General features: G+C 42.0%; 1 protein-coding gene across 1 annotated transcript; it reads right to left on the bottom strand.

Moving 5' to 3' along the window:
• Positions 1-284: 284 nt before the first annotated feature.
• Positions 285-1101, bottom strand: SF3B5 (splicing factor 3b subunit 5). Its single transcript, XM_065632093.1, has one exon. It carries the CDS (start codon positions 966-968, stop codon positions 708-710), a length of 261 nt encoding a protein of 86 aa, XP_065488165.1. The 5' UTR covers positions 969-1101; the 3' UTR covers positions 285-707.
• Between the last annotated feature and the right edge of the window lie 13788 nt (positions 1102-14889).

Raw genomic sequence — 14889 nt, 5'->3', positions numbered from 1 at the left:
GCATTTAAAAAGCCATTTTTGAGTTTTAAAGCACTAGAGCAACTGAGTTATGCTGTCACACAATAAGTGCTAACAAATCGAATCCTTTTGAGTGTCAAGAAACCTCCCCTCTCTCCTAAAAACAGTGTTGCTAAGCAAGCACCAATATGCCCGGCTGTGAAAATGCTATCTGTAAAGTATCTGAGACTTGCACCTGAAACGGTTGTATTGAAACGCTTAATACTGAGTAATCAGCGCTCCTTTTAGAACAAAGAACTCTTATTAGCAGATTACCAAACAAAACATTAGAAATGCCCAGTAAATTTTATTATTTTCCATTAAAGAAAAAAAAAAAAACCAGGAACGATTGTACGGTTAAAAGAGCCGAGGCTGTCCAGGAGCAGGCAGTTTAGAAGGCTTCTCCCCGTCAGAGTCTTTCGAGGGAATGCCCAGAGAAGCAGAGGGAGCACAACGACGGGGGGCTGCAGACGCCACCGCTCCCCGTGCTCGCTGGGGCGGCTCCCTGGGCCTTCCCGCGGGTGTCACGCCAGCTCAGCGGCGCCAGGCTCGGCCTCGCCCGGCAGCCCGGCCACCGCGGCGCAGCCCGGCCGAGCCGCCACGGCGCCTCGCACGGGGGGGCGGCCCCGGCGCCGCCGCCGCTCGCTCCGGCCAACCCGCCCCTAGGGCACAGGCGCCCGGGGCCGGGGCCGGAGCCCGGGCGGGGCGGGCTAAGACTCGTCGGGCTTGTCGGCGGGCGGCCCGCAGGGCTGCAGCATCTTCTCCATGAGGTTGAAGCGGACGCGGGCCTTGCTCTCGTTCTCGGCGATGGCGAAGTAGTTGAGCAGGTCGAAGTGGCCCATGTAGGAGCAGTACGAGTCCCGGTGCTGGTTCACCAGCCACTCCCACTTGGTGGTGTCGGCGTGGCCCGTCCCGATGTACTTGGACTGCAGGTGCTCCAGCTGGCTGTGGATGGTGTACCGGTCCGTCATGGCGGCGGCGCGGGCGACCCTGACCAGGCGACACAGCCGAACGGCGAGCGGAACCGACGCAACCCCCTCCGCACACCTTTTCCGCCTCTCAAGCCGGGGCGCTGCAGCGACTGAAAACGCACCAGCGACCGTGCGTTCCTGCCGCGGTGCACGACGGGAACGCGCCCGCGGGGGGCATGGCGGGAGTTGTAGTCTTCGCCCCGCCCGCGGAGGGCCGGGCCCGGCCGGGCGCTGGGGGCCTGGGCCTTCGGCGGCGGGGAAGGCCGCAGTCCCTGGCATGGTTAAGTATTAATGTGATCAGTAATAAAATAATTTGCCGCTGGCTTAATTGTGAGCTTGTATATAGTCCTAATGGGATCAGAAAACACTGAACTTCCCTCTCCACTGAACAAAAAAAAAAGGAAAAAAACACAACTCCACAAACAAACAAAAAACCAAAACGAACCACAAAACAAACAAAACAACAACAACAACCAAAAACAAAACAAAACAAAACAAACACAAAAACCCCAAAAACCAAAACAAAACAAACCCCCCAAAAAACCCCAACCAACCAACCAACCAAACACAAGAAACCCCAAACCACCAAAACCTCAGGTACAATGCTCCACGTTCCAGATGAGAGCACTTACTTTCTCCAAGCAACATAGCTCTACGTTTTACTCAGGCCTTCCCCTCTATTAGAGCTCAACATTTATTTTTACTGTGACAAGTGAATAGAAAGCCTGTTTTAAGTAGCAAATCAAAATCAACATCAGTTCAGTTCCCAGTCTGATCTAAGATTACATCATCTCAAGGCATTTTATTTCAAAGTACCAGTGAGTAACCCTTGTGCTCCTCTTGTGAAGGAAAATCCGGAGAAGACATCAGCAAAAGTTTAGCTTTTCCCAAGCTTCTGCATCACCTATTCCATATGAACAGTGTCAAACCCCACATTAATACGCTCCTTTAGTGTAACGTAGCAAAAAAAAATTAATCACTAGATGACTAGAAAGCATAAGTAAAAAAAGAAAAAAAGTAGCTAAGGTGGATCAGAGAGAATCAAGGTGTGGGAAACTCAAAGTACAGGTGGAAGATGAGGCAAGAAAAGAGTAGTTAAAGAAAAGCCATTTTTGAGTTTTAAAGTGCTAACAAAAAATCAAACCCTTTGAGTGTCAAAAAGCCTCCCTTCTCTCCTCAAAACACAGCGTCGCCTTTGGCGGCTGAGGTCTGGGCGCGGAGGATACCTGCCAGTGCCACAGCCCCTGGCATGATTAAATATTAATGTGATCTGTAATAAAATAATTCACTGCTGGCTTAATTGCTTTGATTGACTAATCCAATAATAAGCCAAGTGATGGTTACAACTCCAGGCCGGCATTTGTAACGCATCATGATTTTAAAGCATGTATTTGAGGATTAGCAGTTGGTTCAGAATCTTGTATTCTCCAGAAAGGTGCAAGGCTGAGCCTCATGTTAAGCCTGACACTTAAGTGAGCCTCAAGTTAATCTGTAAAGCCAAGATACCTCTTTGATATTGTAGCTACTGCTTAACTCACCTGAGAACCAAAAGGCCATGCACTATCAAACCTGGCTACAAAATACCCAGATAATGGCTCATGGGGAACAACATCAGACAGTCTCCGTTTACTGGCAGACCTCAGAAAAGAGGAAAGCAGAACCCCAAGGCTCCTGCTTCAGCGCACAGCTCATCCCAGCTCCCCACACTGTCTCTGTATAAACTGCATCCATCTCAGTTTTGCTTCCTGAGCAAGTGATGCAGGAAATCTGGCTCTGAAGAAAGTAAAAGCTGCCAGGAAAATAGCCAGGAGGTGCCAAGTGCAACCCAAACCACTCCTTTTCCTTGGCCCTCTGCTTGGTTGGAGGCAACACAGCACTTTCTGGGGTAGCTCTTGTACAAGACCTCTGTATAAAGGCTATAAAGAAGTGTACAGCATTTGTGGATCCTCCTAAAATAAGTAGTTGGGCAAGGTTAGTTCTGTTACATGCAGCTGAGGAAAAGTGCTGTTGGTCCCATCCCTCTTCCTTTGGAAGGTGCAGACCTCTTAGTTTCTTTTTCTCAGTCAGGCTTTGCAGCCAAGCAGGGTCAAAAGATTTAAGCCAAAGTTAAGTATTACTGTTGAAAAATGCAGGTAGTATTTTATATGAATGCTAAACTCACAAACAGATATAAAACCCACTGAAATTATAAATTGTATTGCACATCTTCTTTGGTCGAAGTGGAGCTGGCAATAAATTTTATCACACGCCAAATAAGTAGTCTTTCTTCTCCAGCTCTCTTCAAGAGCTTACATAATGTTAAATACAAAATGCATGAAATGATTCATGGTTTCATATGACAGTAGTGTTTCTAATTACTTGTATTAAAATAGGAAAGTCACATTGTCAGAAATTTTCCAATAGGATACTTTAAGCAATTGCTTCCTGCCCTTGTAAATGCCCTGTAGTCAAAACAAATCCACAGAAATGCTCTGTGAAAATCCAGGTGATTCTAAGCCCCTTGTTTAAAGGTGAACATCTTATAAAACCAAAGCCACAGCAAGCAACATCAGAACAACATTCTGACGTGTCCTTACCCTTTAGTGCAAAGAAATAAATGAGGACTTTTTAATTTTTATGAGGATCTGGGTTATTTTGCGATCAAGGCTTACTTAGCAGGAAACAGTTTACACAGCTGGATACAGCAATTGGATTCTGTGGTTGCTTCCAGAGAGACCAAGAGAGAAAAAGTAAACAAACAAACACAACTCCTCAGGTGTCTCTATATATGCCGGTATATAGAAAAGCAAATAAAGACTTATTCTGAATGTGAGAAAGCTTTCATTTCTTTTTTAAATGGTATCTTTATAGAGAGTGGAACTGTATGAAGGATGTTAACTTGTGATAGATGTTCAGTGCCAATGCAGTGACATATAGAGCTGATCTCAGACTTGTTTTCAAATTACAGTCTTGGAACCTCTAAGGCAGGCAATGTATTGATTAAAATAATCCATCAGTCTTCAGAATATAAAAGATACCCAGAAGCTTATCTGTCTCTTGTAGCTGTTGCAGGAGTTTCTAGGAGTAATAGCTGTATTAAGCCAAACAGGTGTTAGGGTTTTAGTTCAAAAAAATATCCTGAAAGGGAAATGTAAACCTGAAATTTTCAGCAAACTTGAGAGTGAGCCAGATTAAAACACTGCATTCAGGCATCCAGAACTCTGAGAAAATATGTTCAAAAACTCTATTCTATATTGACTTTGATCAAAACACCTCTGAGACTACAGGACAAACTTACTAATACTAGGAAGAAAAAACAGGCAGTAAAATTACCAACCGACAGGCAAGTAACAAATATTTACAAGTAATTACTGAACTTCGAGTTTCACCTGAAAAATACAAAGTTTCAGCTTCTAACTTTCAATAATTACATTAAATTATACTCACTTGATCTTCATTTCTTTTTCCACACAAACATAAAATCTTACTGAGTTTGTGCAAAATTGATGCCTGCACTTTGGGTACTTTTCATTTGAAGTTTAGGAACACTAAATGACTGGTGGGAGGGGGAGGATGTATGTAAACATGCATGTGCGCACTGATGTAGATATATAGAGACAGAATTATCACTCCGTGGTAACAGACCTGTGGGATTAGGATTCTTGAATAATTTAGCATTATAGAATATTTCAAGGGTTTTGTACTGAATACCATTAAATATAATTATGAAATGAAATTTGTCTTAGTCTCTGAAGTCATGCTGATAAATAACCAGTGTCGGAAACAACCAATGCTTACTTGTGGAAATCACATAAATGTGTTGATTTAAGTGCTGAGATAATCTGTTTGGAGGGTAAAGCTGCTTCACTTCAAATTTAAAATGCTGGAGGCCCCGGGAGCTTGTAATGAACCGCAAAGGCCACTCGATGTCAGGCTTGGACCTGCATAAACTCTTCTTCCAGAAAACGACAGTAGGTGGTTGGTCCTTCAAAATGAAGAGGGTACAGGAGGCAGCTGGACCAAGAAAGAAGAGTGACAGTGGCTATCCTCTGCAAGGTATAACGGAGTTTTTTAACTTCCTACTGACTCTGGGTAGAAAAGTGAAGACAAAACAAGGGGATGCAACGATTTTAATAGATGAATCTGGCACACACACAGAGATAATAAAACGGAGAGGTGTGCCATACTTTTTTCAGAGATTCCCCTATTCTTTCACTGTATTGATTTATCCTGCAAATATAATTTCAGAGGAAAAAAAAAAGATTTGAGATTGCATTATCCTGGAAATAATGGTGCTAGAAATTAAATAATGACAAGAAATTAATTTCTTCATGTAGGAAATTACCTTTTATTGTTAGAAGCATGCATTTTCTTTAGAAATATCTTACTTCTACCGCAACAGGGATCTTAACTCATTACTTGCAAAGGTCACATTACCACTGAGCAATTTCAGGCTGCAAAAATGTCCTTTCTTTAATTGCATGGGGTTTTTTCCCCTCAGATTTCCTGTGTCATCACACACACTGTAAAAGCTTATTTATAACAGATGCAGTTTCTCAAATGCTGTTATAGCCTACCAACATTAACAGCCTCAGGCAGCTCTCACTTGGCCCTGTGACAGGTGAAAGATCTTTTTACTGCTTATCTCAGAGGTCCTGTGAAAAATGTTTTCATAAGCAAGGATCTTTCTCCACCTTTCTCCATTTGCGTAAGATCCTCTAATTTCTTTTCCCTGCAGTCAGAATTGTGATTTTGCTCCAGTGTAAGAATATGCCTTCACACTGCAGCCACCTGCAGCCTTTGGGGCTGTTTCTGAGATGGAGAAAACACAGCCGCTGCAAGCACGGTTCAGTTTTAAACTTTCTTCTCTAGACCAACTGCTAGAGACTGTGTTTTGCTATTGCTTTGATTTTATACTGTATAAATACCCAAAAAGTGCTCCAGATGTGGCCTCACCAGGGCAGAGTAGAGGAGGAGGATAAACCTCCCTCGACCTGCTGGTCACATTCTTCTTAATGCACCCCAGGATACCATTGGCCTTCTTGGCCACAAGGGCACATTGTTGACTCAGGGTCAACCTGTTGTCCACCAGAACTCCCAAGTCCTTCTCTGCAGTGCTGCTTTCCAGCAGGTCCACCCCTAACCTGTACTGGCAACTGAGATTATTCCTCCCCAGGTGCAGGACCATCCTCTTGCCCTTGTTGAACTTCATCAGGTTCTTCTCTGCCCAGTTCTCCAGCCTGTCCAGGTCTCACTGAATGGCAGCACAGCCTTCTGGTATGTCAGCCCTTCCTCCCAGTTTGGTACCATCAGCAAACTTGCTGAGGGTGCACTCAGTCTCTTCATCCAGGTCACTGATGAACAGGTTGAACAGGACTGGACCTAACACTGACCCCTGGGGAACCCCACTAACTACAGGCCCCAACCAGACTTGGCACCATTGATAACAACCCTCTGAGCTCTGCCATCCAGCCAGTTCATGATCCATCTCACTGTGCATTCATCCAGGCCGCAATTCCTGAGCTTGCCTATGAGGATGTTGTGAGATACGGTGTCAAAAGCCTTGCTGAAGTCAAGGTAGACAACATCCACTGTTGGATGGAAAATCACGAACTCTTTGTAATGTCAGTTTCAACATTTTTAGGATATTTTTGTTTTGGTTTTGTTGTATCACATGCTGCCAGAGTTATGCACTAAGCTTTATTTCAACTCCATAAAGCATTTCTAAAATAATATATTCTAGAACACGCTATTGTTGCATGATGGCAGAATGAAAACCTAAAGGTCCAGATCAGGTTAATTGCCCCTGTGTTAGATTGTTCCCTATCAAACTGAGTAGATCTGTGAGCTGTACTAATGGTCACTTGCTCAGGAACAGCTTATGGAGCACAGAGGTTTGGTCTAATAGCTTCACACTCCATCACTTGCTTGTGAATATTACCAAGACACACTGCTCCTTCTTCTGTATAAGTTTGAATAAGAGCTATGTGCCTTAGGTGTGCACCACTGTTTAATTAGCTCAATTTGGATGCCATGGAGAATTTCCTAGTGTGGTGTAGGAGCACCCTATAGGCAGAGCCATAGTAGAGGTCAGTAGCACAGCACTTACAGATGAGACTGAAATAATGTGTTGGTCTGAGCAATGTGGTGCAGAGGGAGAAGATGGAGCACCTCTACCAAGAGCATAGTGGAGGTCTGGGACAGGCAGCTCTCACTCACTGTTTAGAAATAAGTTCTCTATTCCAAAGACATCACTTTGAAAATAAAAGCCTCTCCTCTAATGTGATTAGTTACTGCTTCAAGCTAAAAATAGAGCTAATAATAGTCTGCCAGGTGAATTGAAATTGCTTGTGTCCGTATACATTTTTGTAATGGGAAAGGTTTTTTCTTGTCACATGTTTTGAAATAAAAGGAAGTAATAATAGTAAATGCAACAAAACTAGGAAATATTACAGGACTATCCAAGATGCAGCTGTGTTATACCCACACTTTCTTTGGGTGTCTTTCCTTTATTCACCCCAGATAAGCTTGCAGCTAATACAGCTATTATTTGTGCTCAATAAGGCATATGGAAGTAGCCATGATGAAAGATACATCTTTAAATAGGCCCTACAGAAGATATCAGAAGTGTAAACAAGCTTAAATTAGAAATTGATTTGACCATTGAGTAGCTCTGTATATCATCATATCACTGTCTTCTCTCTTTGTGCAGGGGAGAGTAAGGACAGAAGAGGTGACTTTTTTTTAAGTCTAACTCTTGAAGCTGCTTGATGCAGCTGTTTCTTTTTTTATCTGCCACATAAGTATCATATTTTAAAAATACTGATTTCTTCAGAACGGTACTTAAAAATGTTCTGTACAAGGGAGCCTATCTGTAACCAGCCTTTCCAGCTTACCCCTACACCCATGTGCACAAGTATTCATCATTTCAGTGCCCACTCTGCAGTACACACGGAGGACATTGGTGTCATCATCCTTATCTTGACAAAAATCTGTCATCTGTATGCTGCACAACGGCAAAACTCATCTGTTAATGCACAGCATACCAGTTCATAAAAGTAAAAAATAATATCAGGAGAAGCATGGAGCCATTGGTATCAGGGAATCATCAATTGGTCTATTTGGTGTGTGCTGTAGTAATACATGTTATGAAATTTCAGGCTATGGATTGCTTGTAGGGCAGACAGCAAAAGAGAGGGGGCAGCAATGGATATTTAGGAAATCAGCATAATTACAGAAGGAAGAATATAACTGTTCCTTCCGTGCATTTCTAAGAAAAGGCAAACGAGTAACTGCCAGTTAACCACTTGTTTCTCAACTTGGGTTGGGAACTTCCTCATCTGAAATAAGAAACGTATATAAGCCTCTTGCATTTACTGTAGAAGTACAGCTTTCACGAATAAGGCTATACGATGTATCCCACTTCAAGCTTTATCGAAGTATTGTTGTTTATTACATTTAAGGCAGATAGAACATCATTTTTAACACCACCAAGCACCACAGAGAAATTTATATGTTCAAAGCACAGCTCTTGATAACTCAAGATAAATGTCTTCTTGCTTGCTGGTTTCATTCTTGGGAATGTCTTGTCACAAGCTGAAAATTGTTTACTTCATCAGATCCTCAAAATAAAAAAGTAAACCCAGATTGCCAAGACGTGGCAAGGAATAAGCCACCGGAAGCAAGGTATTTATACTCAGGATTGGGCAACGTTAGTGATGTATGGTAATAGCCATCCCATCTAGGCATTTTGGCATGTGATTTGAGAGCTTGAAAGAGAATTGTTGATTTTGGAAAGCAAACGTATGCAAGGAGTACAGCAGAGAGATGTTATCTGTTTTACATTGTAATATTTTCCCCCACCTCCTCAGCACTATGCAGACTGAGAAAACTTGAACTGGACAAAATAAAAAAAAATACTGGACAAGGTATTGTCAAATCAGCACTCAGAAATCACCTGAACTTTGAAATTTTTAAGTAAGCTTTTAAATAGGTGATTTTTTTTCCTGTTGTTTTAAAGTAACATATATTGCTTGCTTTCTTTTGTTTTTGCATTTTAAGATTCTGTATTTCACTTAGTTTGTATTTGATTTTCTCCGTAATTGTCCGAAAGCATTAATTGGTATGATGTTTGATGGTATTTAGTTCTAGAAAATTAAAGCCAAAATGTTCACATGCTCAAATGATTGCAGGGACAGAGGCTTTAAAAAAAGCACCAGTCATTGTGAAAACTGTCGGCGCTGGGGCTGTGATCTGGAGCCCCAACAGGATGTGAATCGATGGTGGAGAAGACGGCTGATGCATCTCTCAGAATAGCTACTGTGCAGAATAGACAATTCAGTATTTGCATACAGCTGTGCGTTGAAAACCATTTTTGACATTTTGGAAAAGCCTCCACTATGAAATGAAAACGTTTGCAAACCATAACTCTCTGTTCCCTTTTCCCTTTCTTTTTCAGCCTTATGTAACTTAATGATGAGGTCTTCTTGGCTAAGATGTTCTCCTACAGTGTTTGTACTGTGATTCACCTAGTTGGGCCTGATTTATGGCCTCACAGTGGGATTTTTATAATAGCAACTAACATGGCTATCGGGGAAATTCACCTCTGGGCATGGGTGTAAAGATACCTGGTTTTGAACAGGAGTAATGGGATATATTTCTTACACACAGAGAGAGGAAAGTAAAGTCTACCCAGTGCGTTCTTCACTTTCAGGTTCAAATGCAGCCTAGAGGTTCTGTCAGTAGGTGTTACGGGCCAGTTAGCTATTTCAAGTGCTAAGACCACTGGTAACAGTTGTTCATACTTGGCACCTCCAAAGGATCAAGCCTGAAGGGTAAGGAAAGATTATTGTTGGTTTCAGATGTGCCAGGAAAAAAAAAAAAATAAAAAAAATCAGCATTTCAGGAACAGGCTAGGGCAGAGATTCCCATGCCAACACGTGCATGAGACTGTGACAGTAACTGGCATGACACCATCACCCTTGTCACACTCTAAAATGTAGGAAATTACTTTCAGGCCTTGAAAGAAAAGTCAAAGACAGTTAAAGAAACTCATTCTCAACTATAATTGCAATTACAGCAAGTCGATGGCTGATTTTTATAAACAAGGGTTGAACACACAGCAGTAGCAAGAGAAAAAGCTATCAGAAAAAAATCCAATCTCTTTTAGTTAAAGGATCATGAACACTAATCAGTGTAATCCCATGACAGCTTTTCTCTCTCCCATTTAATTAGTTTCTTGTGTGAAGATGAGCTGAAGATTATTCTCCTTTAAAATGTATTTACTCTGTCTCACGTAGGTAACAGCACACAGAATAAAGGCTCCGCAATCTTTTCCGTACCCTGGCTGCCTGCTGAACTTATCACTGTAAAAAGGGCTGCACTGACTGACTCAACTGCAGAACTGATTTGTCTTGTCAGTGGAGAACAGACTTGTGTAGATGCTGAGTCACAAACTTGCTTGCATAATTGGAAGGGTAAAAACAAGCTTGTTGAGTGATCCAATTTGCAATTTGATACTCATCCCATTCCCAAATGCACATGCACCTGTATTTTGGGATAGCAGGGACAGTTAATAACAGTTTGAGTCATGTCAGTGCTACCCATGGAATGTCTCCTTTTGAAAGGTTCTGCTGTTCAGTTCTTTCTCCCATAACCCCTGAGATCTGGCCAAGTGTTTCAACAACAACAAAAAAAATCTGTGTTTTCCTTTGCTGCTAAAACCAGTCACCATTACTATCCTAACATCCTCACATGGAACTTAAGTAAAAAACTCAGCATCAGTGCTTTTCACCTTTTTAAAGGAACTATTATTACCCTATTTGAAGGACTCAGCAATAAATTACTTTCAGGTAAGATATGGTTAGAAGAGAAGGTAGATCTTTCGTGCATGTGTAATATTCCAAAACACTGGCATAGAAATTATAAGCCAAAATCTTCCTGCAGAGGTAGGTGCATTATTTTAACTGCTGTTTGTGGGAGAAAAAACCTGGCCTTTTAGCTCAGAATCTGATGCTCAAGAGGAATTAGAAAAAAACTGCGTTGAGAGACAGTAGTTTGTCTGATACTCTATCAGCCAAAGAAACAGAAGCATCTAACTGTGCTTAAAGAAAAAGCTAGCCATAAATCTAGAGAAAAAATAGTGTTGAGGGAAGGCATCTACTTTATGGATGTTATTGTTTACTTTACAAAATGTATTAGGAAGTGCAATAGTCTTTCATCTGAGAACTGTATAGTATCCTACAAGCACTAACTCTTGATGGCCGTACTAAGAAAGGAAAATCCCAGCCTAATTTAACAGATGAGGACGTTGACACCAGCAGCAATGAAGTCCCTCACCAGAAGCCCAGTGCTGAGCTGGTGGCAGGGCAGGCTCCTCACTGTGCTGTGCCCATGGCCCGGCTGTGCCTCCAGCTCGCCCTGAAGATGTTCCACTGCCTGAGCTCAGCACATCTTCTCAAGGTGAGGCTTGTTTGTGACTGTAATTGTTTGCTTTGGGTAAATTAGCCTTTTGGAAAATTTTATTGTCAGTCAAGTTTCTGTTCCCTCCTACGTCCTTGAGCAGAGTCTGAGCTGAGCCCACACTTGCTCTGACACATTTCTCGCTCTTCTCACACTGTACGCCATGGAGCTCCTCCAAGAGCTGTGTTTTGATTTGTATATGGAGATTATCATATTCCAAAGAGTTCTACTACTTTTACAGCAAATCTGAAAGTTTTCACTTTCTTACTCAAACCAAAATGAAATTCTGTTTGTCCAGTATGAGCAACGGTGAGGGGTGGGAGGTGGTGTGTGTGCATCTGAACACACTTTTAAAGTATTTCTACCAAGGTGCTCCACACAAACAACAACGTGTATACGCGTGCTCTGATGATATCTCTTCAGCTGTTTGAATGCAACCCTAATCTCAGAAATCCCACAACTACTGGTTATTAGGGGACTGTCTCAAGACAAAGGTCACCTTCAACCTCATTTTTACAGTTTTCTCCTGAATGTTGTGAAAGAAACAAACTTTGAGCTTAGATAGGCCTTCGGTAGTAGTTTTTTCTAAGAAAGGTACTCTAATGAAGGTACTCTGGTGCAAAACATGTCTTACAGATGTGTGGTAGTACTGGGTTTGGATTGCTATGCCTGTATCTGGGTATGAACCCTTATTTCCCCAAAGTTAGTGGCATCAGAGTTGAGATTGTTGGATCAGCTCATCAGCAAGCCGGGACAATCACAAGCCTGGCTGTGATTTGCATTTGTATAAGTATCTGAATTCTAGGGGCTAGTTTGGGCTTGTCTCTAGGATCTGGCATGCATTTCATCAAAAATACATGTCGTAACTGCCAAAGCCAGCTACCAGAGCATTTGTATAATTAATTTCATTTTGCTTTCTGGTTCTTGTCTTAAGGGTATTGGCACACATGGTCTATTCAGTCACCTGGACACATGATCATTATGTTTTGATTGTCCTCTATACCAGCATCAAAACAGCCCACTTGACAGTCCTCCATCTCATACTTCCTGTATTTGTTAATATTGGGCCTGTCTCACTTGATGCCATGGTCCAACTTCATTTGACTTCACTGAAAGCAGAACTTGGCAATTCATTTTAACTGGCATAGACTTATTATTAAGTAGCACACAATATTTTCTATGCCAACTGTATAGCATTGATACCTAAGAAATTATTTAAGGGAAAGAAGTAAAAAGATGGGTGTATAGAGGCATAAGCCTTAAGAGAAACAAAATATCTATAAGAAAAGGCAGAGACATGAAAAGACATGTAATCTTTTCATGAAAAGAGAGGACTAGCACTCAGGGGATTTGGATGCAACTTCTAGTTAGATCAAGGCTTCCTGTACACCTGTAGGCATTTCAACACTTTCTGTGATTTCTTTCCCATCTATAATACATGGGTAGCAATACACATAGCAGTATTTTTAAAGTAATTGCTTGCAAATTGGTTTAGAGAGCCTGAAGAGGAACATAGTTTATAAATGTAATGCAATATTATTATTGTTGTCACATAAATTGAAAACCTAGCTTAGTCCATCAACTTAATTTAATTGTCACCAGAGCCACGTATATGGCAGCATTTCTAATATTATGTGGAAAATCATCTTGCAAGTGAAATGTTGTCTTCCAAAAACTGTTACATCTATCTCCTTTCATCTTCAGGGAATAAGACTCTGAAAATTTCCATGTAGTACAGGTTTGAAGGCTGATGGGCGTATTACCGGGTGTGTAAGAGACTTCGGAATGTGCTTGTTTGCATCTAATCAATCTGTCTTTATGACTTGTAATAGACTGCAAGCACTTGTTGAACTGTTAAACTGCCTGCTAAAATCCTTTGACTGGGACACAAATAGCCTGGATACACCTCAGCACCTACTAATCCAGTACCAGTTTGGCAATACCCACTGTTGGGCTACCAGCTGGTGCCAGGCGAGCGTGTTTTATGTCTTGCACTGACAGACAGAGCGTAGGTAGGTGGCTCTGCCCAGATGCCTGAACAGAGTTGTTTCCAAAGAACACTACAAATGGTTGAACTGCAGATATGTGTCATTAGAAACAAGAAATCTCTGGAAAATAAACTCAGTAGATCGCTGAACAAGATTACAATGAAATGTAGGAGTGCTGTAGAGAGCATGTTGACTAACGAAGAGCTGGCCTTGCTGCAGCAGCTGACGAGCCCGTCTTGGGCACTGCTCGTGCAGTAACAGGCACTAGATTGTGACTCTGTCTGCTCTTGCACTGTGGAATAGATTTAAGGGCTTCCTATCTTGAGGCATAGTTCAATACCACGATCTGGCCTCTACAGCTGTTGATTTTGGATCACATTAAAATCACAGATTAAGAGACCTCAAGGAGTTATTTCGTCCAGTCTCCTGCTCAAAGCAGAGTCAACCTGATTTCTGACCAGGTATCTCTGGGCTTTGTCCATCTGAGTCTTGAAAATCTCCAAGAACAGAGATTCCAGAGCTTCTCCAGACAATCTGCTGTTCCAATGCCTCATTACCCTCATAGCAGGGAATTTTCCTTTATATCCTATTGGAACTTGCCCTATCTCAATTTATGAGCATTGTTTCTCATTCACCTGCCACACACTTGGGTCTTATCAGTAATCTCTTCTTCAGTACTTTAAGGTTGTTGTTGTGTCCCCTAAATCTTCTCTGGGCTGAACAAGCCCAGTTCCTTCAGCCTCTCCTCACAGTTCACACACTCCAACCCTCTGGCCATCTTGGTGAGTCTCAGCTGGACTTGCTTGAGTTCATCTACACCCTCCTCATACTGCGAATCCCCAAAATGTTGACTTTCTTACAAAAGGAAAGGGAGCAAGAGCTCTTCCTATACCTAGAACATACTTTCTGGGTCACGTAGCTCTACGGCAACAGGGAGAGTTAATCTGTTTTCTTTTTCCCGAAAGGAAGCAAAGTGTAAGGCAGCAGTGAGAACATTACCAAGGTTTCTAGACCTCACGTCCAAACATTCTCACTGACCAGAGTAGCACCATAATTTGTCTGTGATTTTGAATTGCAAGAGTAATTATGATCTTCCCTGTGACCAAAAAGGGACTAACTTATGTGGAGGGAGACAGAGGAATAGAGCCATATAGGTAATGGAATAACCTTAAGCAACCTGTATATTCCAGACTGTCTGGAAATGGAAATGTAGTGAATCTGTCACCTCAGTGCATCTTTTGGCCCCCCCATGTTTGCTACAGGGTTTAAAGAAGGGGACTGCACAGCATCAGTTGAGCAGGTGGCCTGGCCCCCTTGGGGAATGAAGGAGGAGAAAAAGTCTCCATAAAGAAGGATTATCTTACACATAATTATTTTAACTGTCACTAAAGCTGCAGATACGGCACGATTTCAAATATCACTTGAAAAATTTTCTTGCCTTATCATATAATAGAAATATTTTTCATCACAAATTGATGTGTCAATCTCCTGTC

The sequence above is a fragment of the Caloenas nicobarica genome, chromosome 3, assembly GCF_036013445.1.
Source record: "Caloenas nicobarica isolate bCalNic1 chromosome 3, bCalNic1.hap1, whole genome shotgun sequence".
NCBI classification, from domain to species: domain Eukaryota; kingdom Metazoa; phylum Chordata; class Aves; order Columbiformes; family Columbidae; genus Caloenas; species Caloenas nicobarica.
The sequence above is the reverse complement of the archived record's forward strand: the minus strand, read 5'-3'. Positions and strand labels throughout refer to the sequence as shown.

Excerpts from the sequence above, each read along its gene's own strand:
- SF3B5 (XM_065632093.1), bottom strand. The coding sequence starts at position 968 with ATGACGGACCGGTACACCATCCACAGCCAGCTGGAGCACCTGCAGTCC.